The sequence below is a fragment of the Adiantum capillus-veneris genome, chromosome 6, assembly GCF_014529385.1.
Source record: "Adiantum capillus-veneris isolate H3 chromosome 6, ASM1452938v2, whole genome shotgun sequence".
NCBI classification, from domain to species: domain Eukaryota; kingdom Viridiplantae; phylum Streptophyta; class Polypodiopsida; order Polypodiales; family Pteridaceae; genus Adiantum; species Adiantum capillus-veneris.
Window position 1 is genome coordinate 45,794,365 of NC_140936.1, and position 27,963 is coordinate 45,822,327.

Below are 27,963 nucleotides of genomic sequence, written 5' to 3' on the forward strand. Positions count from 1 at the left end.
ATTTTTCACTTATTTATTTTAAGTGACTTTTGTTGGAAAGTAGGTAGGGCAAATTGAGTAAGTTTGTATATAAGCAAACCTAGGCTAGCACTAATTGGCAGAAGAGGCAGTAGGAGCACCAGTGCTCAACAGGCAACTTCTCAGCCAGAACCTCCCTTGGTGGCGTTTTCCCTCCAAGCAGAAAGACTCCCCTAGCCCTAGCGTTTTCCATCAACATTAGCCTCGGTGTTTTCCTCAGCAGATACCCATCGCCAAGAAGACCTTCAGCACTAGCGTTTTTGCATCACAGTTGCATCGCCAGAGCATCTCATCTCTAGCGTTTTCCAGAACCACAGATCGCCCCCCTTGCATGGTGATTTTCAGCAGATAAGCACCAGCAGAATTCAGCCCTAAGACCAACAGATTTCAGCCATCAAAGACCAGCCCATACCAGCATTTTTGGTGCTAGATAATTTCAGCCATCAGCATTTTTTGGACAGCAGCAAGGCGACATCAGATTTCAGCCAGTAGCGTTTTTGGACAGCAAATAGGAAGCCTCAGTTTTCAGCCCTTCGATCGGTCTTGCCATCCCCGTCGTCGTCATCGATCTAGCCTAGACTTGCATCAGTCACATGCATCCACTTTCGTACCAGTTTGTGCAATCAATAGTAGACCACTCTCGCCGACGAGAGTGGGGCCTTCGGAGGAGGGTTTTACGTCTCTGGTGTTGTATTCTCTTCTCTCTCTATCTCTCAGTCTCATACACTTGCACGCACAGTGTCCATTCACTTGTTTGCGATCATTGCACTCTCTCATTAAGAACGGAAGGCTCTACCTTCCATAAGAACGAAAAGGAACCTTGAGGCAAGTCCATTGCATTTAGACCATTGTACGAGGATTGTGCAATCAATAGCATAGACCTCTCTCGCCATAGAGAGTGGGGCCCTTGGAGGAGGGTTTGACAACTTTCTGGTGTCGTATTCTTCTCTCTCTATCTCTCAGTCTCAACACCTTCATTCACAGTGTTTATCCACTTTGTTTGTGATCATTTGCACTCTCTCACTAAAGGAACGGAAGGCTCTCCCTTTGTCACAAAGTGATGACGTGGCTACGGACAACAGAAACCCTAATTTTTGCCAAAAACCCTAAACTTCATGCAAACCCTAATTTTTGCCAAAAATCCTAATTTCCGGAAATCACAGAGGCTATTATTTTTTTTTTTGGAAATTTTGAGCGATGCAAATCTCAGCTTTTTGCTATGATTTGGGAGAAAGAGAGAGAAAAAGAGAACTTGCTTTTTACCGACTCTCATTGAGAGAGAGAGAGAGAATCTGCTTTTGCTTTCAAGCTTTTGGGGCTCTGCTTTTGGGCATCCCTTGTAACCTTTAAATTAGTGGTGAGGGCCTCACTTCTTAGAGCATCTGGACCCAGAGTCTGAGAGTGAATCCCGACCCACTCTCTTGTACTTTGAACTGATTAATTAAAAAGAAATACCGAAAGGGGCGCCAGTCTTTGGGGCCAATATCTCTAGGCACGGAACTCCCCCGGGCCAGTGCAAATCTATTATGATCTGTGAATTGTTTTGAAGTGATTATTTGGTGCTGTCGCGGTTGATTCTTGACTTGGAGTGTCCAAGTCTGTTACAGTGGTATCAGAGCACGGCCGATTTCTCTTCTACGGGAAATCCGATCCCAAATTAATTTTTTTTCCGCGGCACCTATGGCTTCACGCAAGGATCAGTCGACTCCCTCTGCATCTGGAGATGCGGGCAGGGATCACAACGAAGATTCCAGCACGGATTATGGCCTGCCTAGGCCTACTTAGGCGAAGCAGCAAGAGATGGAGCGTCGTCAATTGATTGGCGATGCAACAAAGATTATGCTCAATTTTGCCAAGGACCCGAAGATGGCAAAATATATGAACTAGACCTCTTGGAAGAGGTACAGACGGAGTGGCAGAGAACCACAATACCACTCCCGAAACCCGCTCTCAAGAAACCTTCTGCCTCCAAGAAATATATAGAGAAGGAACTGGAGAACGTGGTTGATGCACGGATTGCTAAGCTTTTCGACGTGCAAAAGGAAGACAAAAAGCACGGCAAAAAGCAGAAGAAAGGCACTGACTTCCCGGGATATTTGGGTCGTTGGTCGACATTTGACAAGGCAAAGAAACAGAAGAAGCGTGTTCGATTTGAAGGAGTACCCGGTTCTTCTTCTTCCTCTTCTTCTTCTGACAGTTCTTCTAGCTCTTTAGATTCGAGCGAAGAAGACAGAAAAGGTAAAAAGCGAAGCAAGAAACAAAGCTTCGGAAAGGGCAAGAGAAAGACAAAGAAGGCTAAGTCTCGCCCAGAGACTGACAGTTCTACTGAGGACTCGTCTACAGACAACTCAGATTCCGATGATGAAAACTTCTATGCGAACAAGAATAATTTTTACAAAGCCAACCAGTATGACTTTCTCAAAGATAAAAGCAAGAAAGTCCGAGAGTTTAAGGAAGGTGGCCACTCGATCAAGTTCGATACTTTGTCAAGATACTCAGATGCTTTGAAGGCTTTGTCTTTTGTACAATAGTTTGACATTGCTTTCGCGGGAGGACGCTATTCAGAGCACTCCAAGATTCGGAGAGCTGTCTCTTACTTTAAGGGGAATGCTCGTACTTGGTGGTCCACGCTTCTTTTAAACAAGACTGCGCCAGTTACATGGCTGAAATTTAAGAGGCTTTTTATTTCTTCTTGGTTGACGCAAGAGTTTGAACGAGATATACGAGCTGCTTGGAACCATCTTCGGATGACCAAGAGCGATACAGTAAATGCTTATTGTGAAAGATTCTGGAGCTCTTTTCTACCCGCCTCTTCATTCAAGAAGATCTCGTTCAGAGAACAGATTGAGCGGTTTACCTTGGGTCTACCTACAGAGATCCGAGATCATTACTTGGAACAGAAGTCAGCTTCTATTCAAGACTTGATGAGTCATGCGAAGCGGGGCTTTGCCATTCACTCTGGTAGTCTGACCTACCCCACAGATGAGGCCATGACACAACGAGCCGAACAGACTTCTGGGAATGAAAGTAGAAAGAAAAAGAGCAACCCAAAGAAAAAGGATGCACGACCCAAGCTTACTCCTGAGGAGAGAGCTTGCTTCATTAGAGAGGGGAAGTGCTTTGGATGCAGGGAACATGGACATATCTCCGCGAAGTGCCCTAAAAAGGTACAGAAAGAACAGAATGATAAAGACGACGACAGGCCTGAGAGTTCGAGAGCAGCTGAGGAACGTGGCAGAAAAGGCAGATAGAAAAGCAGAACCGGTACCACATGGCATGGGACCCGCACCGAATCTAATGAATGAAAGTACAAACTTTGCCGCTTTTGGGACAAAGTGAAGGATCAGGAAGCTCTTTTGAAGGAGCCAAGGCCAACTTCTTTTCACTTGGAATTGGCGGCTCGATTTGGAATTACGCCCGACAGACTGACGCCACAGGCGGAGGTAGTTCGACTGGCACCAGGATGGGATGTTGCCATTACACCGAGCATTGGCAAACTTCGTTTGCAATGACAGGGGTGTTCAGGGCACGCGATTGACGTTCTACTCAGGATCCCTTGGTACCACAAGAACTACGCCGTGGTTGACTATCGGGCCGAGAAAGCGACTTTGATAAATGAAGGGCTCAGAGATTGTACTTGATGAACTTCAGTTTCTTTACTCATTCTTTTGAAAGAGAACTGAACGATGGATAAAGGTTGAATATGTTTTGATCTGATCAAAAGAACGCCAAGATTTTTCTCCACACTCATGCCGATTGCCTTTAGAGGGCCTGAAGATCGGACCATTGACCTGATACCTGGAAGCACGTCACCGAACCGGCTACCTTACCGTGTGAGCCAAGTACAGATTGAAAAGATTATGAACCAAGTGAAAGACCTCTTGGAAAAGGGTCTTGTCCAGCCTGGTACTTCACCGTACTGCTCTCCACTGTTGTTGGATTTGAAGAAAGACGGATCTTGGAGAATGTGCATTGATTATAGAGCTCTCAACAAAATCACCATCAAGAAGAGATTTCCGATTCCTAGGATCGATGATATACTCGACAGGTTACAGGGATCCTCGTGCTTTAGCAGGTTTGACTTGAAGAGTGGATATCATCAGATCCGAATCGCGCCAGAAGACGTCTACAAGACAGCTTTTCGGACGACTTTTGGGTTATTTGAGTTTTTTGGTGATGCCTTTTGGTTTAACCAATGCTCCTGTGACATTTAACCGGATAATGGACAGGATTTTTCAAGAGTACAGGCTATTTGTTGGCACTTTCTTTGATGATATCATTGTTTTCTCCAAGAATGAGGCAGAACATTGAGATCATCTGCTTCAGAGATACACTTTTTGGGACACTTTGTCTCAGCAGCAGGAGTGCAAGTGGATTTGGCCAAGATAGAGACTATACGTGATTGGCCCGATTGGAAGAATGTCCATGAAGTTGGAAGCTTCTTGGGACTATGTTCGTACTATAGGTGGTTCATACGAAAGTTTGCAGAGGTTGCTTCCCCTTTGCATATCTTGACACAGAAAGGAGTCCCTTTCTCGTGGGGATCCACAGAAGTGACTGCCTTTCAGACATTGAAAGAGAAATTGACTACGGGACCAGTTTTGACCTTGCCAGACTTGCAAAAGTCATTTGAAGTATATTGTGATGCTTGTGGTCGTAGCCTGGGTGCGGTCTTGATGCAAGAAGGCCATGTCATTGCTTACGAGAGCTGATTGTTCTCTAGGCCGGAGATGACAGCACAGATATATGAGAAAGAGCTTTTGGCAGTGATCCATGCTCTTACTCAGTGGCGGCACTACCTACTCGGAGCGGATTTTACTGTCTTTACAGACCATCAAAGTTTGCGCTACTTGTCACAGAAGCAGCTTTCGGAAAAGCAGATGCGGTGGGCGAACATCTTGTCACAGTTTCACTTCTAGATTGTCCATGAGCAGGGATAGAAGAATGTGGTGGCAGATGCTTTGTCTCGGAATCCGTTGGATCTGGCTATTTCCGCGATACATCATAGGAGCTTCGAGGATATGGTCGATCAGTATGCCACAGATATAGATTTTGCAGATATTTTAACACGGATACGGATGGGGAGACAGTAGCTGGATACTCCCTTCAGGAAGGCTACTTGATGAAAAAGACTATGTTGTGCGTTACACAACCGTTGAGGGAAAAGGTTATGATTGAATGCCACTGTCCACCTTTTACGAGTCACCGCGGCATTACTACCACCATGAAGGGGGTAGAGAGATACTTCTTTGGGCCGAGACTCAAAAAGGATGTGGAAGAATTTGTGCGCAGTTGCTTAGTATGCCAGAAGGTCAATTTTGACAGGCATAAGGCACAGGCATTGTTAAAGCCTTTACCCATACCTACCCGCCCCTGGAAAAGTATTGAAATGGATTTCATTTTTGATCTCTTGAGAACACAGAAAGATCACGATGATTTTCCGATACATGGCACGTGTCAGACGATTGTCTCCGACAGAGACCCCAGATTTATGAGTTTGTTTTGGAAGGCAATTTGGGAGAACATTGGCACGCGGTTGCAGTTCTCGTCATCGTTCCACTTGCAGACTGACGGGCAATCTGAGATTGCCAATTCAATGGTTTTAGATTTATTGAAGTCTTGTATCTCGGATCAGAAGACTCAATGGGAAAAGAACTTACCTTTGGTGGAATTTGCCTACAATAACACGATACACTCTTCGATGGGGAAGACGCCATGTGAGATTGTTGAAAGTGCTGCGAAGGTTCCATCCTTCCTGAGCACAAAAGATTAGATATTTGAAGCGGATGAATATTCGCGAGATTTGGATACGGCTTTTGCCAAGGTTCGCGAGACTTTGCAGGAGTCTCAAGAACGATAGAAAAAGGCAGCGGATCGCCATCGTCGCGACTTGAAATTGAAGGAGGATGATTGAGTGCTCTTACGTTTTGAGAAGGCACGCCTAAGAAAGAAAAAGGGAAAGGAGAGGCTTTTTCCAAAGCTTAGTATGCGATACTACGGACCTTTCCAAATTACTGAAAAGATAAATGATGTCTCCTTCCGATTGAAACTGCCAGATACTTTGAGGATTCACAATGCATTGCATGTGAGTCTCTTGAAACCTGTTAAGGGTGATGTGCCTGATGATGGGGAGCCTGATGAGCAACCCGAAGTGGAAGAAAACGAGGAGATCCTTGTTCCTGAATAGATTTTTGCACATAACGATACGAAGAAAGGTAAGGTCCGAAGGCGGTTCTTGGTTAAGTTCAAAAACTTTCTTGCATTTGATGCGAAGTGGATGGAGGAGGAGGACCTAGCAGATACTCCTCGGATTATGAAACTTTACCTCGATGTTTTGGTTTAGCATAGTCTACTCCAAACGGAACCCAGAAATTCAGCTTGGCCGGAGATATGGTGCAGTGGGATGCACAAGAGGGGAGTTACTCCGCTCCTTTGTCAACAGATGCCTCGATTTTGATACTAAAGTCACTGATGTCTCTTTGAGCTTCAGGGATACTGATAGCTGACAGTATTCTGCTGGATGACTTTTTGAAATGGAATTCCTGATTATGATACTGATTTGTTCTTGACTTCTTGTGAGTGCAGGAACTGATAGCCGAAATGACTGCAACATTTTGGTCTGATTGATCTCAAATAGACATGGTTGCAATAGGGGTTAGTCAATCGGACATCGATGAGGTCCCGATTGGACCTAGATGTGATTTCTAGCTACATTGCCGATAAATCATGGTCTAAGATCCGAATGAATGTTGAATGTCATGTGATGTCTAGTGATGTCCTGTGATGTCGTGTGATGTGACTGTCGATTTTGTACATGTGCTAGAAGTGTGTTCCTAGTATGTAGGTACTAACATTCAGTGTCTGCTAAGACGGTTTATGGCTTTTGTCGGTTTTGCAGGCGTAATCGCGGTCGATTACAATGCTTTCAAGAGGGAGGTATGTCACAAAGTGATGACGTGGCTACGGACAGGAAAAACCCTAATTTTTGCTAGAAACCCTAAAATTCTTGCAAACCCTAATTTTTGCCAAAAACCCTAATTTCCGAAAATTGCGGAGGCTATTAATTTTTTTTTTTGAAATTTTGAGCGACGGAAATCTCAGCTTTTTGCTATGATTTGGGAGAAAGAGAGAAAAAGAGAACTTGCTTTTTACTGACTCTCATTGAGAGAGAGAGAGAATCTGCTTTTGCTTTCAAGCTTTTGGGGCTCTGCTTTTGGGCATCCCTTGTAACATTTAAATTAGTGGTGAGGGCCTAACTTCTCAGAGCATCTGGACGCAGAGTCTGAGAGTGAATCCCGACCCACTCTCTTGTACTTTGAACTGATTAATGTAAAAAGAAATACTGAAAGGGGCGCCAGTCTTTGGGGCCAATATCTCTAGGCACGGAACTCCGCCGGGCCAGTGCAAATCTTTTGTGATCTGTGAATTGTTTTGAAGTGGTTATTGGTGCTGTCGTGGTTGATTCTTGACTTGGAGTGTCCACGTCTGTTACATTCTTCTATAAGTAAAAGGAACCCTTGAGCACAGTTCGGAGCACTCATCTTGAGCAAAGTTGAACATTCACTTCGGCTGCACCTTACATTGGTATCAAAACTTTGGCAGTGTTCTGTATCACTCAAGGGAAGAACCACAAGATTTTTTTTTGCTTATTGCGGTCGCACATAACCCAAGCCCACTTGGGTGTGTCGATTTCTAATCGTGTTTTTGAAGAGTGACAGGAAACCCAAGAAAGAAGGGCTTGTCCAGTCTCCCCTCGTGCCTCTTTTCACTCATTGAGAGCGGACCGTGCACTTAGTGGCCGGTCAATCAACGTGAGGTGGGAAAAAGCAACCTTGGTATGAGCGCAAGGCCGCCAAGGGGTGCGCCCGCAGGAAAGAGAAGAGCTCGGGTAAGAGAAGATCCTTATCTAACACAGATTGCAAGCTAAAGAAGAACCTCAAGAACCTCAAGAACTCAAGACCCTCAAGAACCCAAGAACCCAAGAACCAAAGTTCCTCATGAACTACTCACGACTTCAGTGTATGGTTATCACCTGAAGCGGAATGGATACTTCACATGGAGATGGGAGGTGGCGAAGAAGAATTTTCCCCACCAGGAGGTTTTTCCGACCCTCCCCCTTCCCCATCTACATGAAGGATTGCACCAAATCCTATGGAGGCTTTGGTCAAGATGATGATGGACATGATGGTACGACAAGAAGCGCAACGTGCCGCCTTGGAGCGCGAGCACGAAGAAAGAATGGCAGCCTTAGAGCGTGAGCGCGAGCAAGTGCGCTTGGCGGCTGAAGAAAGAAAGACAGAATTTGATCGCGAGCGCGAAGAAAGACAGTTAGCCTTGGAGCGTAAGCGTGAGCAAGCGTGTGTGGCGGCCAAAGATAGACGAGTGGCCTTGGAGTTAGAGCGTGAGGCGCAGAGAGACCAACGCATGCAAGAGTTGGTCCTACAGGTACTTACCTTGAAACCCGAGCCGGTCAAAGATGTTGGTGGTTCATCAAGCAGCAGAGATTTGAACTCCAACAACCCCGTCACAGAGAAGATCACGTTCAGTAAGTAAGACGATAAGATTGATGTTGGTGTTATTCATTCTTGGTTACATCAATTTAATGCTTATTTTGCGACAACTAAGAAGACAAGGAATAGCAAGGTTTTGACGGCAGCCATGTAATTTGCGAGTGATGCCATCAATTGGTACCACCCATGGCAAGACACAGTTGGCCGCGCACCTAGAGAAAGCCGACGAAGGCGCGTCCCTTTCCTTCAATTGGGCCGACTTCCAAGACAAGCTCAAGGCACGGTTTATGCCACTTCAGTACCTAGCACGATTAAAGGACGACAGGTGCAGTCTCAAGCAAAATGGTTTGCTAGCTATGTCTTTTTCTAACCGTGTTTTACATCTCGGCACCCAATTACGCAAATCGGATGATGAGTGCAAGGAGGCATTTCTTTTTGGATTGGACGAGTATATCAAGTATGATGTTGAGGTACTCGATCAATCGATCTGAACAAGGCGGTAGCGATTGCTCTCGCACAGGAGATGAAGCACAATAAGGGAAAGCCTAAGGAGAACAAGTCTTCTCAAAGTACCTCTCAGACTCCTCAGAACCCGGAGAACGGTAAGAACGGTAAGAATGGTAACTCTTCTATCCAATCTTCCTCTAGTCTCTCGAAAAAGAACTCACACAATGATTCTAAGGATAAAGCTAACACAATTGCTAAACCTAAGCTCACCCCATGTGAAAAAGCAGCACAAGGAATTTTTGGAGGATACATCACGTCAGAAGAACAAAGCATTTATTCTAAAGAAGGTTGATGTTATCATTGTCACATCAAGGGTCGTATAAAGAAAACATGTCCTAAGATTGAATCTAACAAACCTAAAGAACCCACAGAACCTACATCCTCTGTTAATGCCCTAAATGAGAACACGGGTGTGACCCAAGTTTCTCATGATCCTCCCATTGATGAGTCTCTCATTAAGTGTTATGGTCATGTGAAGGGTCAGCGTTTTGTCATATTGTTTGATCGAGGCAGTATGCATGTTGTGATAAGTGACTCTCTTGTCGAAAAAGCCCGCTTGGAGGTTAGCAAGACATCTCCTTTCGGTTCCCGGTATGGAACAAGTGTCCTTTCGCAGAAAAGCTGTAGTATCTCCTCTCTCAGCATGTGGTATGCTTTTAGGCATTCGATGGTTTCATGAGCATAACCCTTTGATTGATTGGGCAGCCAATACTTTCACTTTCAATGCCAAAAATGACTCTCCCATTGCCATTCATGGAGAGGAAGTTGTTCATTCTTCATCTCTCATTTCTAATGTGCAGGCGAAGCTTGACAAGAATCAGGAAAAGGAGAATGTTATTCACGGTTCAACAGTGTCCCGCAGAAAATTTGTAGTATCTCCTCTCTCAGCATATAATATGCTTTTAGGCATTCGATGGTTTCGTGAGCATAACCCTCTGTTAGGTGCAGCGGAATGAATGTTTGCGCTTTGCTCAAGATGAGTGCTCCGAACTGTGCTCGAGGTTCCTTTTGTTCTTATGGAAGGTAGAGCCTTCCGTTCTTAATGAGAGATGCTATGATCACAAACAAAGTGAATGGACACTGTGCGTGCAAGTGTATGAGACTGAGAGATAGAGAGAGAAGAGAGATACGACACCAGAGACGTTGTAAAACCCTCCTCCGAAGGTCCCACTCTCGTCGGCGAGAGTGGTCTACTTATGATTGCACAAACTCGTACAAACGGTATGCATGAGACTGATGCAAGTCTAGGCTATGTCGGCGATGATGACGGGGATGATGAAACCGACCTAAGAGCTGAAATCCACAATCTTGTATCTGCTGTCCAAAAACACTATGGGCTAAATCTGCTACAAGTCCAAAACGCTGATTTTGGGGGCTGATTCTGTAGGTCTTTTGCCACTGAAAATCTGCAGGTTTAGGGCTGAAAACTGAGGTTTCTTTAGGCTGAAAACTGATGGTCTTTCCGGCTGAATCTGCTACTCTTTTAGGGGCTGATCTTGCAGGTACTTCATTGCTGAAAACGCTGCACTGCCATGGCTGAAAACGCTGCAAAAACGCTAGGTGCTGGGTCTCCAAAAACGTTAGGTGTTGAAGCTTCTGGCGGTGAAGATCTGGGATCAAAACGCTAAGCTTGTGGTCTTGCTGTCGCCGGAATCTGCAAAGCAAATCGTTGGCTGATCTTGATGGGAAAAATGCCAGGTCCTGCAATCTGCAAAATGCTAGGCCTTCTGATGGGTTCTGTTGAGAAGTTGCCTGTTGAGCAAGGTGCTCCTGCTGCCTCTTCTGCCAATTAGTGCTAGCCTAGGTTTGCTTATATACAAACTTACTCAATTTGTAGGTAAAGCGTGAATTACGACGAGGAGCACAAGCGGCATTCATCTATGCTGCTCTAGTTTTCCAGAGCATTCAGGCTCCAAACAAGTATTCAGATTTGTTTACCAAGTTTAAGCATCTTTTTTACAGGATGATCTTTCACCCCGTCTGCCAACCGAGAGGCTAGAGGACCATCGCATCGAGCTTATGGAGGGGGCAGAGCCTATCAACAAGGCTCCCTACCGTTTGAACAAGATACAGGAAGAAGAGTTAGAGCAACAACTCACGGAGTTGGTGGCTCGAGGATTTATACGTCCGAGTGTAAGCCCTTTTGCTGCTCCTATTTTGTTTGTCCGTAAGAAAGATGGTTCGTCTCGTTTGTGTGTTGATTACAGGGCATTGAACAAGATGACCGTCAAGAACAAGTTTCCGATGCCTTGCATTGAGTATATCCTTCATAGGCTCAATGGGGCAAAGGTTTTCAATAAGGTCGATCTCAAGAGTGGATACCATTAGGTACGGGTATTCAAAGGCGACATCTTCAAGACCGCTTTTCGCACCGAGCAAGGGTAATGGGAGTATGTTGTTATGCCTTTTGGATTGACAGGTGCCGTGGGTACGTTTAATCATCTCATGGTAGGCCGTTTCGGCGATATGGTTGGTGTATGTGTGTTTATCTTTCTTGATGATAGTCTCATTTTTCTGCATCGGGGGAACAACATGAAAAGGATTTCGAAAGGGTATTAACCCGTTTGGATGAGTGTTAGTTGTACATTGCAGCTAAGAAATCTGAGTCTTTTCTCATTGAAGTTACTTATCTGGGTTATATCATTTTTGTTGAAGGCGTCAAGCTAGACCCCATGAAGGTGGAACAGGTACGTAATTGGAAATTGCCCAAAACTGTATATGATGTGCGTTCTTTTCTTGGTTTATGTCAGACATATAGTTCGTACATAGAGAATTTTGTACGCATTGCCGCACCTATGACTGATGTTTTGAAAGGGGTAAAGACTCGTCGTCAGCGCGTCGACTTGCCCGAAGCAGCCATTGAGGCTTTCGCAGCTCTCAAGGTTGCGGTGACAGAAGCACTGTGTCTTATCCTTGCCTCTTGGGATGACCCCTTTGGGGTATGGACGGATGCGAGCAATGTCGCCATCGGCGCTGTGCTTCAGCAGCATGGTCGTCCTGTAGCTTTGCTTAGCCGGAAGCTCAATAGTACAGAAAAGAACTATTCAGTTTATGATAAAGAACTTTTGTCTGTCATTCACTCTCTTAAGCATTGAAGTATTTTCTGTATGGTAGAGAGTTTACAGTTCGCACAGATCATCAAGCCCTCAAGTGGCTCCAGTCTATACCTAGTGTACATTGGAGTGATCGCCAAGCACTGTGGTCACAATTTTTTGAGCAATTTGGAGGTTTGATTGAGTATGTGCCTCGAAAAGCTAACCCTCTTGCAGATGTGTTGAGTCGCAAAGGACAGATTTTGGCTCTTGAGTCAAGATCCACAGTTTCTATTCAGGGTGTGTCTTTTGACAGCATGAAGAACCAATATGCGGATTCCGAGTTTGGTAAACAATGGTTGTAGGCTCTTGCTTCCCAAGGGCCAAGCAACTATCTCACTCGTGATGATTTGTTGTATTTTTGTCAACGTTTATGTGTGTTGCCCTCTCTCAAGCCAACCATATTGCATGATGCACATGATTCTCTCACGGGTGGGCACAGGGGAATGAACACCACGTTGGAAAAGATAGAAAGATTCTTTTATTGGCCTAAAATGCGAAAGGATGTATTTTGTTATGTCACACAGTGCCCTATATTTCAAAAGGTAAAAGCTCCTCGGGGTAAGCAACAAGGCCTCTTGCTTTCGTTGCCTATTCCCGATGGACCTTTTCAAGATATTTCCATGGATTTTGTGACTAACCTCCCACCAAGTTTGCATTCAAGGAACGCTCAATGTTTGACAATTGTTGATCGTTTCAGCAAGTTTTGCATGTTGATTCCTTGTAAAGCCACAGTCATTGCACAAGATGTAGCACGGTTGTTCATTAAGCATTGATACCCCCTCTGTGGTTTGCTAAAATCAATTGTTTCAAATAGGGATGACGTTAAGTTCACGTCCAATTTTTGGTGCGCACTCTTTGAAAATTTTGGCATTAAGTTGAATTTTTCATCTGCTTTTCATCCACAATCAGATTGTCAGACAGAGATTTACAATCAGTTGGCTTTTGATGTTTTAAAGTCATATGCGCATGATCAACAGTCTCATCGGGAGCTCTATCTCCCATCGGGTCAAGCTATTTTGAATGACTCTTTTTCCTCTGCCATTGGTCGAACGCCGTATGAGGTAGCTTTTGGCCGTCCATTCCAGTCACTTTTGACTCGCTCGATCAGTCAAATGCCTGATGCCAATGCTGAAAGTCAGTCATTGGATGAGATTTCTGAGAGTGTGAAGCTTCGCCTAAGCAAGGCTCATGAATCTTATTCACGGTAGGCTAATAAGGCATCGTCAAGATGTTTCAACTTTCGATCAAGGAAGGGGATTGGGTGTATTTAAGAATCATGAAGCAACAACGTCTTAAGCAAGTTATAAAGAAGTGTTCCAAGTTGTCTTTTAGGATGTATGGTCCATTTTCAGTCATTAAAAAGATAAATGAGGTTTCAATGAAATTGTAGTTGCGTAACTCATGGTCAATGCACAATGTTTTCCATGTTTCTTGGTTGAAAGTGTTTCAAGGAACGTCTCCACAGGACATTTCGGAAGAAGAAGAACCGGAGATCATCGATGAAGCGGAAGTCATGGAGCCGGAGCAAGTGTTGTTGCATCGGTTTCGACATGGTTCAAAGAAGCAAGTGAGACGATACTTTTTGAAGTTCAAGGATCGAGGAATCCACGAAGCAGTGTGGGTCGACGAAGAGTTTTTCAAAGATTACCCAGAGTTGTTGGCAGACTACAAGGAAGCCATGCAACTCGATACCAGTACCTCACTTTAAATAGGAGGGGATGTTACGTGACACATCGAAACTTATGTGTCCGTGGACAAGCTACAACATGACCAGGGTTCAGTTCAGTCAAGTCAGTCTAAAATAGGAAGTGTTCTGGCACTTTTGTGAGTCTGTTCGCAGACCATGCATGCCCACACACTAAGTAGATGCATATCCTCTGGTTGCACACAGCATGATCATTAGCATTACCATCATAATCAATCAGGAGCAGTTTCCAGTGCATGAAACCTATTTTCCCTATTTTTGACATTTTTCACTTATTTATTAAGTGACTTTTGTTGCGAAACTAGGTAGGGCAAAATGAGTAAGATAATATATAGGGCTAGCAGTATCTAGCAGAAGAGCAAGGAGAACACAGACACAAGTTGCAACAAGTTCCTCCCTCTCTCTCTCAAGCAAGATCCCCCCTAGGCTGGCGTTTGTCCACCAAGCAACATCAGCGTTTTCAGCATTGTGCATCAGTGTTTATTCAGCCTTGGACAGAGCTATTGCAGCCTTCTATCAGCGTTTCTAAGCAGGCCATTCCAGTGTTTTCAGGACCAGCAAACCAGCGTTTTTCATATGCAGCCCAGCAGTGGTTTACAACCAGCAGAGCAGCGCTTCTATACAGCAGTACTCAGCGTTTTTAAACAGCCTTAATCAGTGTTCTTAAACAGCAGTACTCGGCGCTTTTAGACAACCTTAATCAGCGTTTTCAGACAGCATTAAAGCAGTGTTTTCAGCAGCACAGAAGGCAGCAGATTTCGCCCTTCCAGCAGTCAGTAAATTCAGCCCGTCTTCGCCGTCGACTTCATCCTAGTCGCACTTTGCATCAGCATCTTGTACCAGTTCTTGTGCAATCAATAGCATAGACCTCTCTCACCATCGAGAGAGGGGCCCTTGGAGGAGGGTTTGACAACTCCCTGGTGTCGTATTCTTCTCTCTCTATCTCAGTCTTAGCACCTTCACGCACAGAGTCTATTCACTTTGTTTGTGATAACTTGCACTCTATCATTAAGGGCACAGAGGCTCTCCCTTCCGTAAGTAAAAGGAACCTTGAGCACGATCGGGTCACTCATCTTGAGAAAGAGCAACATTCATTTCCGTTGCACCTAACACCTCGATTCACTTATCAGCTTTATCAACCTTCTCTTGTGTTTTGAAAATTCCTTCTGCTCTTCCTCTTCTTTTAGAGTTTTCACCTGCTCCTTAATGCATTTGAGCTCCTTTATCATTGAGGGTTGATTGTTTCCCTCCTTTGCGGGGGTATTTTTGCAAGCTACGAGGTCTCCCTCAAGTGCTTCGATCAATGCATCCTTTTCATTCATGCGTTCTTCCATTTTTTATTTCCAGGATTCAAACGTAGCAAGTGCATCCTCTAATCTTTTTTGCATCACACATTCCATTACATTCACTTTCACCCTCACAATCGTCTGCATTTCGGCCTTCAATGATGTGTATGTCTCGTCACACTTACTAAGCATCTCTTTGTTCAATTCTTTCCTCACATCTGCATACATAGCTTTTTTGTAAGTCTCCGCATTTGCATACATCTCTTTTTCAATGTCACCCCTCAAAAGGCTCAGCTCCGCCTTAATCATCAACTGTACTTCTCAAACATTAAGTCATCTTTGACTCTAGAAAGTTTCTTTGCTCTCACAGAACTTGACGATAGTGTGCTCTCTCGAATCCTCCGCCTAACTGTCATTTTCGGTTTAAGCGGGGTTTCATAGATATCGTCATCTCCGAGGGCGGCTTATTGGTCCATCCTTAGGCACCTCGTGTGAGGCTTCTGTCTTACTGATGCTGCCTAGCGCGACCAATCTTTTGTTGCCTCATGTGACCTCCTGGCACCACAGAGCAGTGCCGAGCTGCCACGTTGAAATCTGTGTACTCCGCCACAACCTGCGCAGCCCTCACGACGTGTTCCCCAACGACCAACACGGCCATGTGGAACCTGTTTCCTCACACTTGCGCTGTCTGTCCCCTGTGGTAGTGCTCTATGGTTTCCTCGTTTGTGCAGTGCTGGAGAAGCTGTCGTGCTGTGTAAGACCTTGGCCGTTTACAGCCCATTGCACGCCAAACTTTACCCTTAGTCAGACGTGGCTTTTTTAGCGCAAATAACCTGCAGTACCCACATGCGTGGCCCTCTACCTGCTTGCTGATGTGGTTTGCTGACCTGCTGTGGAGAGCGCTGCCTTAGAGAGAGCAACAACAACAACAACAACAGATTTGAGCGCATCTGGCCCATTTGTACATTGCGCGCGCGCGCACACACACACACACACACACAGAGAGAGAGAGAGAGAGAGAGAGAGAGAGAGAGAGAGAGAGAGAGAGAGAGAGAGAGAGAGAGAGAGAGAGCTTACTGGCCCATCGGTACATTGCGCACAGAGAGAAATGAAATGAAATAAAAAAGTTCTATTAACGTCTTCAAAAGGCGAAAATAACCTATGAGACCAAAAAGTTACAATGCGGTGAATCTGATACAATGTCTGAGTACCAAAAAGTACCAAAAATAAATCCTAAACTGCTAGATGCGAGCTAAGCAGCTAGCTGGAATTGTGTAGGATATGAATAGGGAGGTGAGAGTAGTGAAAGAGGGCTAATACAACACAATGTGGGGGTATCCTCAAAAAGAGCTAAATCACAGGAGATCCATCATCGGTCATTGGCGGATCTCATTTATCTCCTCCATGGTCAGTAGTTTGACCGGGTGCCGGGCACGTTGGGCCAAATTGATCCAAATCCTCTGATGCAGCCTCCGTCGATGATGTGTAGTCCTATGCAGTCGTTGGCGTCTGGATCTCCCCAGCTCAGTCACTCGATCGATCAGTGTACCTCTGGTATGAGGAGAATGTGAGATTTGTTGTGGTAGCTGCTCCTCTGGCTGCCCAATGTCCGCTCTAAAGAAGTCTGTGATCCATCTCTGAGAGTGGCTAGCCTCTCCTCTCATCTGGCTCTCTCTGTGTCTGCGCAGCTCGAGCAAAAACAGAGAGAGAGAGAGAGAGAGAGAGAGAGAGAGAGAGAGAGAGAGAGAGAGAGAGAGAGAGAGAGAGAGAGAGAGAGAGAGAGAGAGAGCTTACTTCTCGTGCTTTTTCTTTCTCATAATCATCATATCCGCTCTCGATCTATAAGGCCTATCAAATTATTGAACTTAGATATGCTGATCTCTTCAATTGTCACCGCAACCACTGGCAGTTCTGAGATTGACTTTGTAGAATCAAGAGCATTTTCGACAAGTTCTCTTACTGTGGTATACAAACTTTTTCTTGGGTATCAAAACCTACAATGTTCTTGTTTTCCGAAAAGAATTCAGTCGAAGAATCTGCAGTCAGAACATTTAGTACAAGAGCTCTCTCTCTCTCTCTCTCTCTCTCTCTCTCTCTCATAGTGTCTTACTCTGCTTGAGTGTGGCTTCGTGGGAGGAAGCTTCTTTGTTGGGCTTAGCTTTGGTTTTAGTTTCTCCCTCCATTGCCCTGAGAGAGAGAGAGAGAGAGAGAGAGAGAGAGAGAGAGAGAGAGAGTTGATGAGTCCCAACCAACCCTCGCAAGAGCCTCCCACACTGTTGCCGATGTGGTATTTGCTTTTGATTGCGTAAATGAAATATACACGCATGCAATACCTCAAGTGGAGACTCTACTGACTCAAATGGTGAATGTCGCCGCGTAACTCCTCAAGACGAGGCACCTCTGGGGTTGATTCGATGCATCTTTGGATCCTTCTCGATGTGGGATTGCGGATGGCCATCAAGGGGTAGATTTGGGGCTGAATTGCGCTCCTGATGTGAGAGGAATGAGGGGTTGAAAATGCAGATCTCAATGATGCCGATGATGGACAGAATGGGAGCACTCCATGACGGTAGGGGAATGGCCGAGTAGAGGCTCGATGGGTTGCGGAAGTGCTGGACCACGACAAAGAGGGTTGCAGAAGTACTGGACCACGACAAAGAGGCTAGCGAGGCCAGATCCAAGCCATCCGGTGAGGGAAGGGCTGAAAACTGAAAACGCTAGGGCTGATTTTCTGGGGAGAAGTTGCGATAGACTGAAATCTGCAAAATGCTAGCAAATTTGGTTCCAAAAACGTTGGGCTGCTCTTATCTCCAAAATGTTGGGCTGATTCTGGCGCTTGCTACAATGCTTGGAAACGCTAGGCTTGATGCTCCCTTTATGGGCCTAATCTGCTAGTTATAAACTCCTTTAGGTTGAGGTAGGGCAAACTGTCCACCAACCCAACAAATTAAATCATTAAATGATTTAATTTTTAAGTTTTTAACCAGGGCTAAGGCTCGAGTGAAATTGTCGCACATCTGCTGATCTAGGAATTTGATTGACGCGGGGAATGGCTCATTAGATTCCTCTAGCCTAAAACTACATGCACATCATGCCAGATGCCCACCATAGTGTAATAACATTTGTCAAAACGTGTGTACAAACAATTTATGCAAGAGGGTTCCAAAACTGGAAAACCTAATCTAATGGACTCGTCCGAACATGCAGGCCCTGCGAACAGGCTAACAAAATTGCTGGTACTAATCCTCCTAGGATTCTAGATACTCCTATCTAGGGATAGGTGCAAAATTGTCTATGGAAATGGATGAAGCATGTCCACGTGGCACACCGAGCCATGTGCACGTGACAACAAAATTTTTAAAATCTCATTTTAAAGTGCTCAAAAACTACGTGCAAAACAGATGCTCATCAAGGTGGAAAAATATAGAGATGTTTTTCATGAAAGCCAAACTGTGTCTTTGGATACTAGACGTCTTTAAACATGATATGGAACACTAACTTCATTACAATAAAAAAGAAAAGCATTGTGATAGTGGCCTAGTACATCAAAGCTTTTGTCTTTGTTCAAGATATCAAGTAGACACGTACATGACACCGTTCTATCTCATAGGCAGACTTCGGCCTCTAGAAGGCATTAATGAATCTTTCTTACTTTCTTTCTCTCTCAGTGTTTGTCTCCTCTATCTTCTCTCGTTTTGTGTTGGTGATTAAAAGGCTTCAAGGCATATTATGTGTGTGGAGGTAATCGTTTTATGTATTGTGGTTAACTTATGTCGTACTATTTAAATATATTATGTGTGGTAGAGGGTAATTTATGATAGTTTATAAATAGTGTTTTAGTCTGTGAGTGAATTTGTGCTTTTTTTGGATTCATTCAAGAATGCGTTCCTTGGAGGTGATGTTTTTTGTATCACTAGCTGGGTTTTGGTGTTTGGACATGGGTGGAATGCGCTTGCCAAGCATGCCATTTTAGCATATGACCATGAGTGAGTGATAGCTCATACTTCTTTTTTTACTTTGCGTGGCCATCGAGGAGTTGGGGATAAGAATGACTCGAAGAAGATGTCTCTTTTAAAATATGCTTTAAGGGTGAGATAAACATTGATCATAATTGCCATTTCTGTCATCATAGGAAACATATAGGACCAAATCAATAGCACAAGTATTTGACCAAATCTGAAGGATTGTGCTCATTAAAAAGGGTTGGGGCCCGTTATTCTTTTGTTCTTGTTTTTAAGATCATGGTGATTATCTTGACTCTAAAGTTTTAGAACTCGAACAGGTGCTTGGTGCAGATACACACTTTCTTGCTGATTCTATTGTCAGAGCATACGAGTCTCGTGCAAAAAATGTGCCAAAGGAAGGTTTCAGTCAAGATGCCTTGATTTCTCGTCAAGAGATTCTAAAAGGAGCGTGTGAGACGCTAGCAGATCCAGAGTTACGAGGAGAATATAATGAGGGTCTTGTAGGTGATGCAGCAGGAACATTGATGGTGGATGTTCCTTTAAGCAAGGTAATACATGCCTAATGATGTTTTTTTTGTTGAGTCTTTGGATATGTGTTTTATATTTCAAAGATCCACATTACTCTTTTGAATTTGTGTTCTTTAAGCTTTCTAGGAATGGTAGCATTTATGATTTGCCCATCTGATGTGATTTATTGCAGGTACCTGGAGCACTGTGCTTGCTCCAAGAGGTTGGGGAGATGGAGGTAGTGCTGCAAGTTGGACAGGAGCTACTACGTGAACGGCTTGGCAAGTTTTTCCAACGTGATATAGTGTTGGCAATGGCTCTTGCTTATGTGGAACTTTCTCGTGAAGCCATGGCTGAATCACCTCCTGCAATTGTCCGGAGTTGCGAGCTTCTGGAAAGAGCCTTGAAATTGCTCCAAGTAAAAACTTATTTCATAGAAATTTCATGTTTGATGTGGAAGCATGTGGCCATGTCAATATACTTAGCAATTCTAGTGACAAATGTCTCAACGTGCTCTGGGTTGGGTGGGCTGTGCTGCTGTGTGCATTTAAGCTCTTGCCCTTTAGACTGTATATATGGGGGGGAGGGGGTTTGGAAAGAACTTGAATGTTACTGGGGATTGGTGTTGGGTCTATATACTTCTGGAGTAATGCCTACCACCAGGCTATGACCCTCTTGGCAGTGGTCGCTTTTTTGTGAATCATGCACTGAAAAGTAGCCAGATAGTCACCATCTTTTTTAATCATTATCCTAAGCTTGTCTATGATCACTATTCTACGTTAATCTAGCATGTAAATGTTTCTGTCTGCATTAGCATCTTGGTTTAATATTATGAAAGGAAAATTTTTACTGAACCTCCTTACGTCAAATTTTTTTTGCTTATTCTTAAGGCAGCTCCTTTTTTCCTGTCAAAACAGGAAGAGGGTGGCAGCAGTTTAGCCCCCAGTTTGCAGGAGCAGATCGACGAGACACTGCAGCAGATCAACCCACGTTGTATTCTAGAGCTTCTTGCGCTCCCATTAGATAAAGAACACAGTGGAAAACGTGAAGAGGGCTTGCAGGGGCTACGGAGCATATTATGGGCTGTTGGTGAGGGTGGGGTGTTTGCTCGCGTTCCTGGATACACTAGGGATGAGTATATGAAGGAGGCTTTTGCTCGAATGACAGCTGCAGAGCAAGTTGCATTATTCACAGTTACACCAAGCAACATTCCAGCAGAAAGTTCGGAAGTTTACACGGTTGCTCTTGCCCATGTGGCAGAGGGATTCGCTGCAAAGAAGCCACATCTAATTCAGGAGGCAGACACACTTTTTCATCAACTGCAGCGGACAAATGCTTCGTCCTCTAGTCTGCTGGTGGCTGGTGGTATCCGTCCACTAGCAAGTTTGCAGCTTGATTTTGCCTTTGAGCGGGCAATGTGCCAACTGCTGCTTGGAGAGCTCGATGATTGTCGCGCTTGGCTAGGCTTGGATGATGCAAACTCCCCTTACAGAGACCCTGCAGTGACTGATTTCGTCATTGCTAATTCATTTGGAAGTGAGGAGGGTGATTATCTACCAGGCCTTTGCAAACTGTTGGAGAGCTGGTTGAGAGAGGTGGTTTATTCAAACTTTCGGGAAACAGAGAGCCTTCAAGTAAAGCTGAGAGACTATTATGATGATCCAGGAGTTTTGAGCTATTTAGAGAAGCTGGAGAAAGGGGAGTCTCCTCTGGCAGCGGCAGCGGCAATTGTGCAACTTGGAGCTGGTGCAGGTGCAGCACTTGGTAGTGTTAAGGAGACATTGCAGAAGGTCTTTCCATTGGGAAGGGTGGGTGCGAGCCAACACGGCAGTACTTACGAAGCCTCTGATAGCTATTTCGACCCTTCGCAACAAAGGGAGCACCTCTCTGGTGGTATTCAAACTGATGTCACTGGCGCTCTTGCTGAAAAGAGCAAGAACTCTGGAGGGGCTTGGAAATCATCTGAAGAACTGGAGGGGAAGCAAAGTAAGAAGAGTGCAGTAGCTTCATTCCTCCAGATTGCTTGTGCAGGTGCACTGGTTGCTGCTGTGGCTTTTGGTGCTCGAAAAGTCTTCTTCACAGGCAATGGTTTTCTTAAATCTGCAAAAGAATCTGTAGCATCTCCGAGGATTCTTGAATCACAAGGTACAGATTATATTTTTAACCAGTAGGAGGTAAAACAAACAGTATCATCCGGTTTATGTAGTTAAAAAGGTAAAGGGCAAAGGGTTGTGCCTCTTTGGTTACATCTTCTATTTTTTCCTACCGGTCTGTATTGGTTCAAAAGCTCTAATTTCAGACCCTTTCTGACCTTTCCTTGCAGGGCCCATCTCAGATGTTGTACAAGAGGCTCCAAAAATGGATGCTTTACGTGCTGAACAACTTGTTCAGAGATGGCAGGCTGCTAAAGCTCACGCTCTTGGTCAAGATCATGCTGTCGAGAAACTTTCAGAGGTGAGACCTTTTTATTGACTTTGTGATGCGTGTGTGCATGCTTGTACTTACGCCTATTAGACCGGTATAAGTTGTCTGTAGCTAACCATACCTCTGGAAATTTCATCATTGCAAGTGGGAGGCATATGTTTACATAGATTATGGTCGTGTGAAAGGTGCTGGAAGGGAGTATGCTTAAGAGCTGGAGTGAGCGTGCATGGCATATTTCAAAGAACGGGTGGTGCTGGGAATATAAGTTTAGCAATTTAAACATAGAAAGTGTGACTATCAGTACCGATGAAAGAAGGGCCACAGTGGAAGCTACTCTAAGGGAGGCAGCCAATTTGTATGATGAGAACAAACTGGAAGTTATTGATTCATATGATAGCACTTACACAACCAGATATGAACTTTCAGTGATAAATGGTGTTTGGAAGATAACTTCAGGTGCTGTCTTAAGATCATAATCAAGGACATAATTGTGTGCACATTTCTTAAGTTTGCTGAAGACTTCTGAGTTCCAACGGCATCTCTGCTGAGTACCTTTGCTTTAAATCTACATAAGCATTGTTTTGAGCACAAAGGAGATCCCTATCACTGGCGTTAGTGGAGCAGTGTCTGGGTTGCGTAGTACCTGGGAAGGCTGCATTTAAAGCTTCGAGATCTTCACGGTTGGTGGATAGGGGAAGTGCTTGGCGGTTACCATGGGGTTATACTCATGCAAGGTCTAGTCTCTTGGAAAATAAGTGGGTCTTATTGATGCTTCAAGTGCATTGCCACCAGTGGTCCTGCTGAACTGCCGAAAAGGCAAACTTCCAAAAGGCCTGGCTCAGTTGATCTAGACCACTTCACCGTTGTGAACATCCTCACCCAAAAGGCATTGTGTGTGTGTGTGTGTAGCATTGCAGCAGGTTTGAAACTTGCCACAAAGAGATGTAAGTGATAAAAATTGCGTAACAACCCTGTATAATTTACTTCTTTGAGGCCATATGGTGGGATACATGATGTAGTCGTTTTCATTTCCCAGCTTGATGTTATTCTCATTTGCTCGTGTGTATCATCTATGCGCAATCAACTGGCACAACACATTCTGAGCTGCTTAGTCGTATGTGAATGTGTGGAAGTAGTCTACTGAACTTCAAAAATGCCCAAATGGTTTCTCTTGCATGCATGCTCTTAAGAGGATCTCCGAAAGCCCTCGTTCAAGAGGAAAGAAAAAAGTGAAGGCTTACAAAAGCCTCCTAAATGGCTCATCCTTAGTGTTATAAGACATCACTCAAATTGAAGGTAAATTTATTTCATTCCAAAGTTTGGCCTTATAATTTTGCAGTCTTTACCATCTTTGTACAAAGAGCCTTAAGAACGAAGAGGGCCGTGGATTCCTTCTGCAAGCTCAATTCTTTTTGCAAGGCAGAAAGATTGTTTTGACTAGAGCATGAGCCAGCGGTCAGAGAACAACTCTCTGAGTATGTGTTTGCTTTGATAGATTTGACTTTGGGTTACCTTAAAGGTAGAAAATGTGTGGAGCTTACTTTCAGTGTAGTATCATCCAAAAGAGGGTCATATTAGTGTAACTGTTGGTACATTGGTAGTTCAATCCACTGAAGATAAGGGTAGGAAAGTTCAGAGACTTCTTCTATCCCTTTCCAGAGGAAGGCAGGATGAAGTAAGGTTAGAGTATAAGTTAATATTATGGTAGTGGGAACCTTCACGGATTTCCTCCATGGTTATTTACAGAAGCAGCAATTATGTTTTAACTTTTGAATACGGTTTCCAGTCTACGACACCATTACACGTGCGTGCATGCAATCACGCACAAGAATCTCAAGAGCACACGCCTAATGAGAAATTTTTACTTGTGCAAAAAAAAAAAGTGGAAAGTTGTTTGGTTATTACTAGAATTGACCAGATAATACATTGTCAAATGCTTAGCAGCTAGGATTATCAACCAAGCAAAAGTGCCACACACAACAAAAGACTAGCGAACCGACCTTAAGTTGTGTAGTGGGTCCCCTTTATATAGCTATGTAGGCTTTGCGGGAGTCTTGCTTTAAGTTTCACTCCTCCAAAACTTAGGCTTTTATGGGGTGTTGTATTTCCTTGTTCTTTGAAGAGCCTTCTGGTCTGTCATTACTCGCAAGTTAATCTTGGATCTGTAGTGGCTGCCTCTGTCCTATTGTGCTACAATAGGCTCGTTGTGGTACATCCTTGCTTCAAAGAGAATTTATCACGTTGGTGCCTATATATTGGGTCATGCTTGGTTATTGGTAATATCCTTTGAGGGAGTTTGGAATCCTTGATTACTCATTGTGACCAGTGAAAGAAAATGAGTATTTCCATTGTTCTAGCATATTGTTGAGCCTCTACCTATTGTCTTGTAACCCTGATTGAACATACCTTTTCGTCTTTTCTCTCAAGGTTTCCTTCCAAGTTTTCCATAACAAATGAATCTATTCTTGTCAATTTTTTGACTGTTGAGCCAACACTACATACGCTTCCTAGTGTACTCGCTTTATATGGTTGAGTTATAGAGAAAGATAAAACCTTGAATGTCCTTCTTCAGAAGGTGCATTGACGTACACAATTACTTTTTCTTGTGGCACATTCTTTCAAACTTGACCCATGTCTTAGACTCAATCATGCTCTTGAAACATTGAGAAGATGAAATATGTGATTGAACTGCTTTGCTTTATTATTCATCAACATAGTCTGATCCTTATTAGCATTGGTCTTAGGCCTATCAAGTGGATACAAGCTGACTAGTTTGTACTCAACCTTCGGTCTTACACATATATTGCCTTGTTTAAGGCTTTGAATTTGTATATTACTATTAAAAATCACCTCAGGTTAGTTACTTTTTAAAATGCATATCATATCATGTCAGTTAGTTGGAGAGAATTATTAACATGCACAAATGTTTGCTTTTATGTATACATTAGAGGGGGATGAGGGTTTCTTACACAGACCCACAATGTAAATATGACATGTATATTGGGATATTATAAATAATCTCTTAAGCGCATGTGATATATTTTGATGAGTGAATGCTTGAGAAAAACACTTGTAATTGGGCATGATGTGTAAAAGCAACCATTTTGAGTGGTTAAACTCTTCTTGAGCACGCTACAATTGTTAGTGTTGACTTCAAATACAACAAATGTTGATATAGTGCCAAGCATTTGTATGCAGTTGGGATGCTTAGACATTCTACATTAGCACTCATTAATTTCCAAGTTTTACACATTCCTTTAACTACCTCATGCATCATACTTAACTAGTTTTGGTCAATCTGGCTACTCATCATGCTAATTCTAAGTTACCAGATTCTAGGACATCGAGGTATCAATTCATTTAATCCTCCTCAAACCATTCTAAGTGCACTTCTATTGTCAATTTATTGCAAGGAATAACTACATTTGGACTAGAAGCTGAAGTCTTCGTCACATTTAATGAACAAGTTTTTTGTTGCCTTTGTGTCTTTTTAGTTGTTTTCTTTGATCAATGGGCTTGACTCATTCGACCCCAATCTTTCGTAAATATTTAGTCTGCCGCAATTCATCATGTTCATGGCTATAGTCCCAATGGATTGTTGCCTACTAGTGGGTTGAGTTAGTTGTTGCTCAACTTGGTCCTTGCTTGATACTAGAAGTCACTCGGTGGGTTTTTGACTAGGACCCACTAGACCCACCTTGGGAGCTACCTCTAGCAGCAGGCAGGTGTCTGCTGCATCATAGTCATTATCTAAATCACTTAAATCTTTTTTAAATTGTTCTTAGGCTCATCCTCATCCTCATGATCATTCCTTATTGTAGCTTGCCTTGCTTTGAATTACTCTATAATCAACTTGGTTGCCAAGGTTTGTGTATACTGAGCATCCATCTATTCAATCTAGCTTTTTAGGCCAGCTACCAAATGCTCAACCTTAGACTTGTTAAGCCTGACATCAATTTCCTTGTCTATAATAATTCTACACCACTTTGATCACTCAAATGGAAAATGGAGAAACCAAGCTTTCAAGTGATGTGAAAGTAGTCAAATGTAGTGTAATAAGTGGTTTGCTAAAAGACAAATCGATAGTGAAAAAAGGTAAAGTTGGGAGATGATGGTACTAGAAAGCAATAGTAGAAGATACAAAAATGGATTAGCAGCCTCAATGTGTAGTGGATGCCCTTTATATAGGTTTTGGCATCAATACCATCCGCTTGTGTGTAATAATTGTCCGTTATCGTCCACTATCAATTCCTATCTTGTGGTGTTTCAAGAATTGTTTTTTCTTTCCCAAAGGACCCTCAACGACGTTCCATCTAAGTAAAAGTGTTGGCAAATGAGTCATGATCAATCAAGAATTGGGCAAGCTTTGTTTGGTAGTTGTTCATGCCGCCAATTTATCCAAGGTATAATGCAACTTATATGTACAACAAATGGTACTATCACGTTAATGAATTGACATGCTTTAACACTAGAATGGTAACATGACACTTTTATGTCCTTGGACACTTTTGTGTCCTGTTAAGTGACCATTTTGCTTGAATTATTTGAAAAGTATGAAAATGAATTTCTAGGTGCTATATATCCACAAAGTTGCCTTATGAGCTGAAAAAAACTTAGCATTTTTTTTTGAGTATCGATCTCACCATTAACCTTACTCTTGCACAACATTTTTGAATCTAAACTGTGTGAAAAAACGGGTCCTGTTTTTGGTTTTTTTTTTAAATTTTTGGCAACTATACCACTCTAAACTTCATGTTTGTGAGGTTTAGATGGTTAGAGGTTAGGCCTTCATAGTTCTCAACATGTTTTGATGCTTGTAGGGAGAGCTAAGTGTTGAAATTGAAAGTTATGACCAATTTACAAGAATTCCATAATCTTGTTTTTTGGCCAAAATTAGCACTTTTATGATTTTTTAGGTGGCTTTCTTGATATCCAAATTCAATTTTGATTGTGTAAGTGTAATGTATAACATAAAGCTAATCTTCCTTGAGTTTTGGGGGACCTAATATGCTATATAGCATAGTATATGATGATGGTTGAGTTTTTTGATTGCTGAAGAATACCATACATTTTAGAGTAGCAAGTATAACTTTCTCAATATTGCTAGTTTCTTAGGCCAATTGTGTGTATTTTGTAGGTAGTGACCATATCTAATCATAGACTACAAACTTGGCTAGATATTGAGTAGTTTCTATGGGTTTCTAGAGGTCATAATGCTAAACCCAGTTTTTTCATGGTTGTTGTATTTAACACTTTATCATTGCCCCCAAGGTTTCAATTGTAAGAGATCCATTATCCTTTTGACATGCTCCATGGCTCCTTTTGAATCCAGAGGCCCAAAGGGAACTAAGAAAACATGTATATAGTATCTGTATTGAGCGTGACTATAGAAACTTTGATGCTAGGTCCGCAGAATGGCAAAAATGCAACTTTTTTGTACCTATTTTTTTTGCCCAAAAAAAAATTAGTGAGGTAAAAGCAAGCATATGTTTTGGTCACCAACCCATTTAAGTTAACGGGGCATTTTATCTCATGTCCTACAAAAATCTCCACTCTTATTTATATGCAATCAACCGTAAGAAATTGCTGTTTTGGGTAAAATGCACTGGTCCATGAACTTTGGAGGCTTGTAGTGACCAAGGGATGAGAAAAATTACAAGTTTCTCATTTTTTCCATATGTAGTAGTTATTGAACTATAAGCTCATGAAAGGATTTTTCAAAATGAGTGGATCTACTATGGTTTTGAAATTTTTTCCCAAAACCCTGAAAGGACACTTTTATGTCCTGTTAGGTTACCATTCTAGTGTTAAGCTACATTTGAATAACATGACTGCCAAACAACGATAAAAAGACTAACAAAAGATACATGTTGATAGTCTTAAGCTGAGTGTAGCCACTTAATACTCTGAACTACATAGCTTTGCAAGTATAAGAAGAATCTCTTC

General features: G+C 43.2%; 1 protein-coding gene across 2 annotated transcripts in view; it reads left to right on the forward strand.

Annotated features, from left to right (window-relative positions):
* The window catches only part of LOC147455450 (protein ACCUMULATION AND REPLICATION OF CHLOROPLASTS 6, chloroplastic-like), a 43,003-nt gene extending 19,931 nt beyond the window's left edge, over nucleotides 1-23,072 (forward strand). Inside the window, exons 2-6 of one of the 2 annotated variants that reach the window (XM_086514239.1) lie at nucleotides 19,404-19,634; nucleotides 19,787-20,011; nucleotides 20,511-21,738; nucleotides 21,917-22,047; nucleotides 22,163-22,363. In XM_086514239.1, the coding sequence (XP_086370365.1) occupies nucleotides 19,404-19,634; nucleotides 19,787-20,011; nucleotides 20,511-21,738; nucleotides 21,917-22,047; nucleotides 22,163-22,225 (1,878 nt within the window). In that variant the 3' untranslated portion in view covers nucleotides 22,226-22,363. Of the gene's footprint in view, nucleotides 1-19,403; nucleotides 19,635-19,786; nucleotides 20,012-20,510; nucleotides 21,739-21,916; nucleotides 22,048-22,162 lie in introns of both variants that reach the window. The other variant, XM_086514238.1, reaches the window with a different exon arrangement.
* Nucleotides 23,073-27,963: the final 4,891 nt, after the last annotated feature.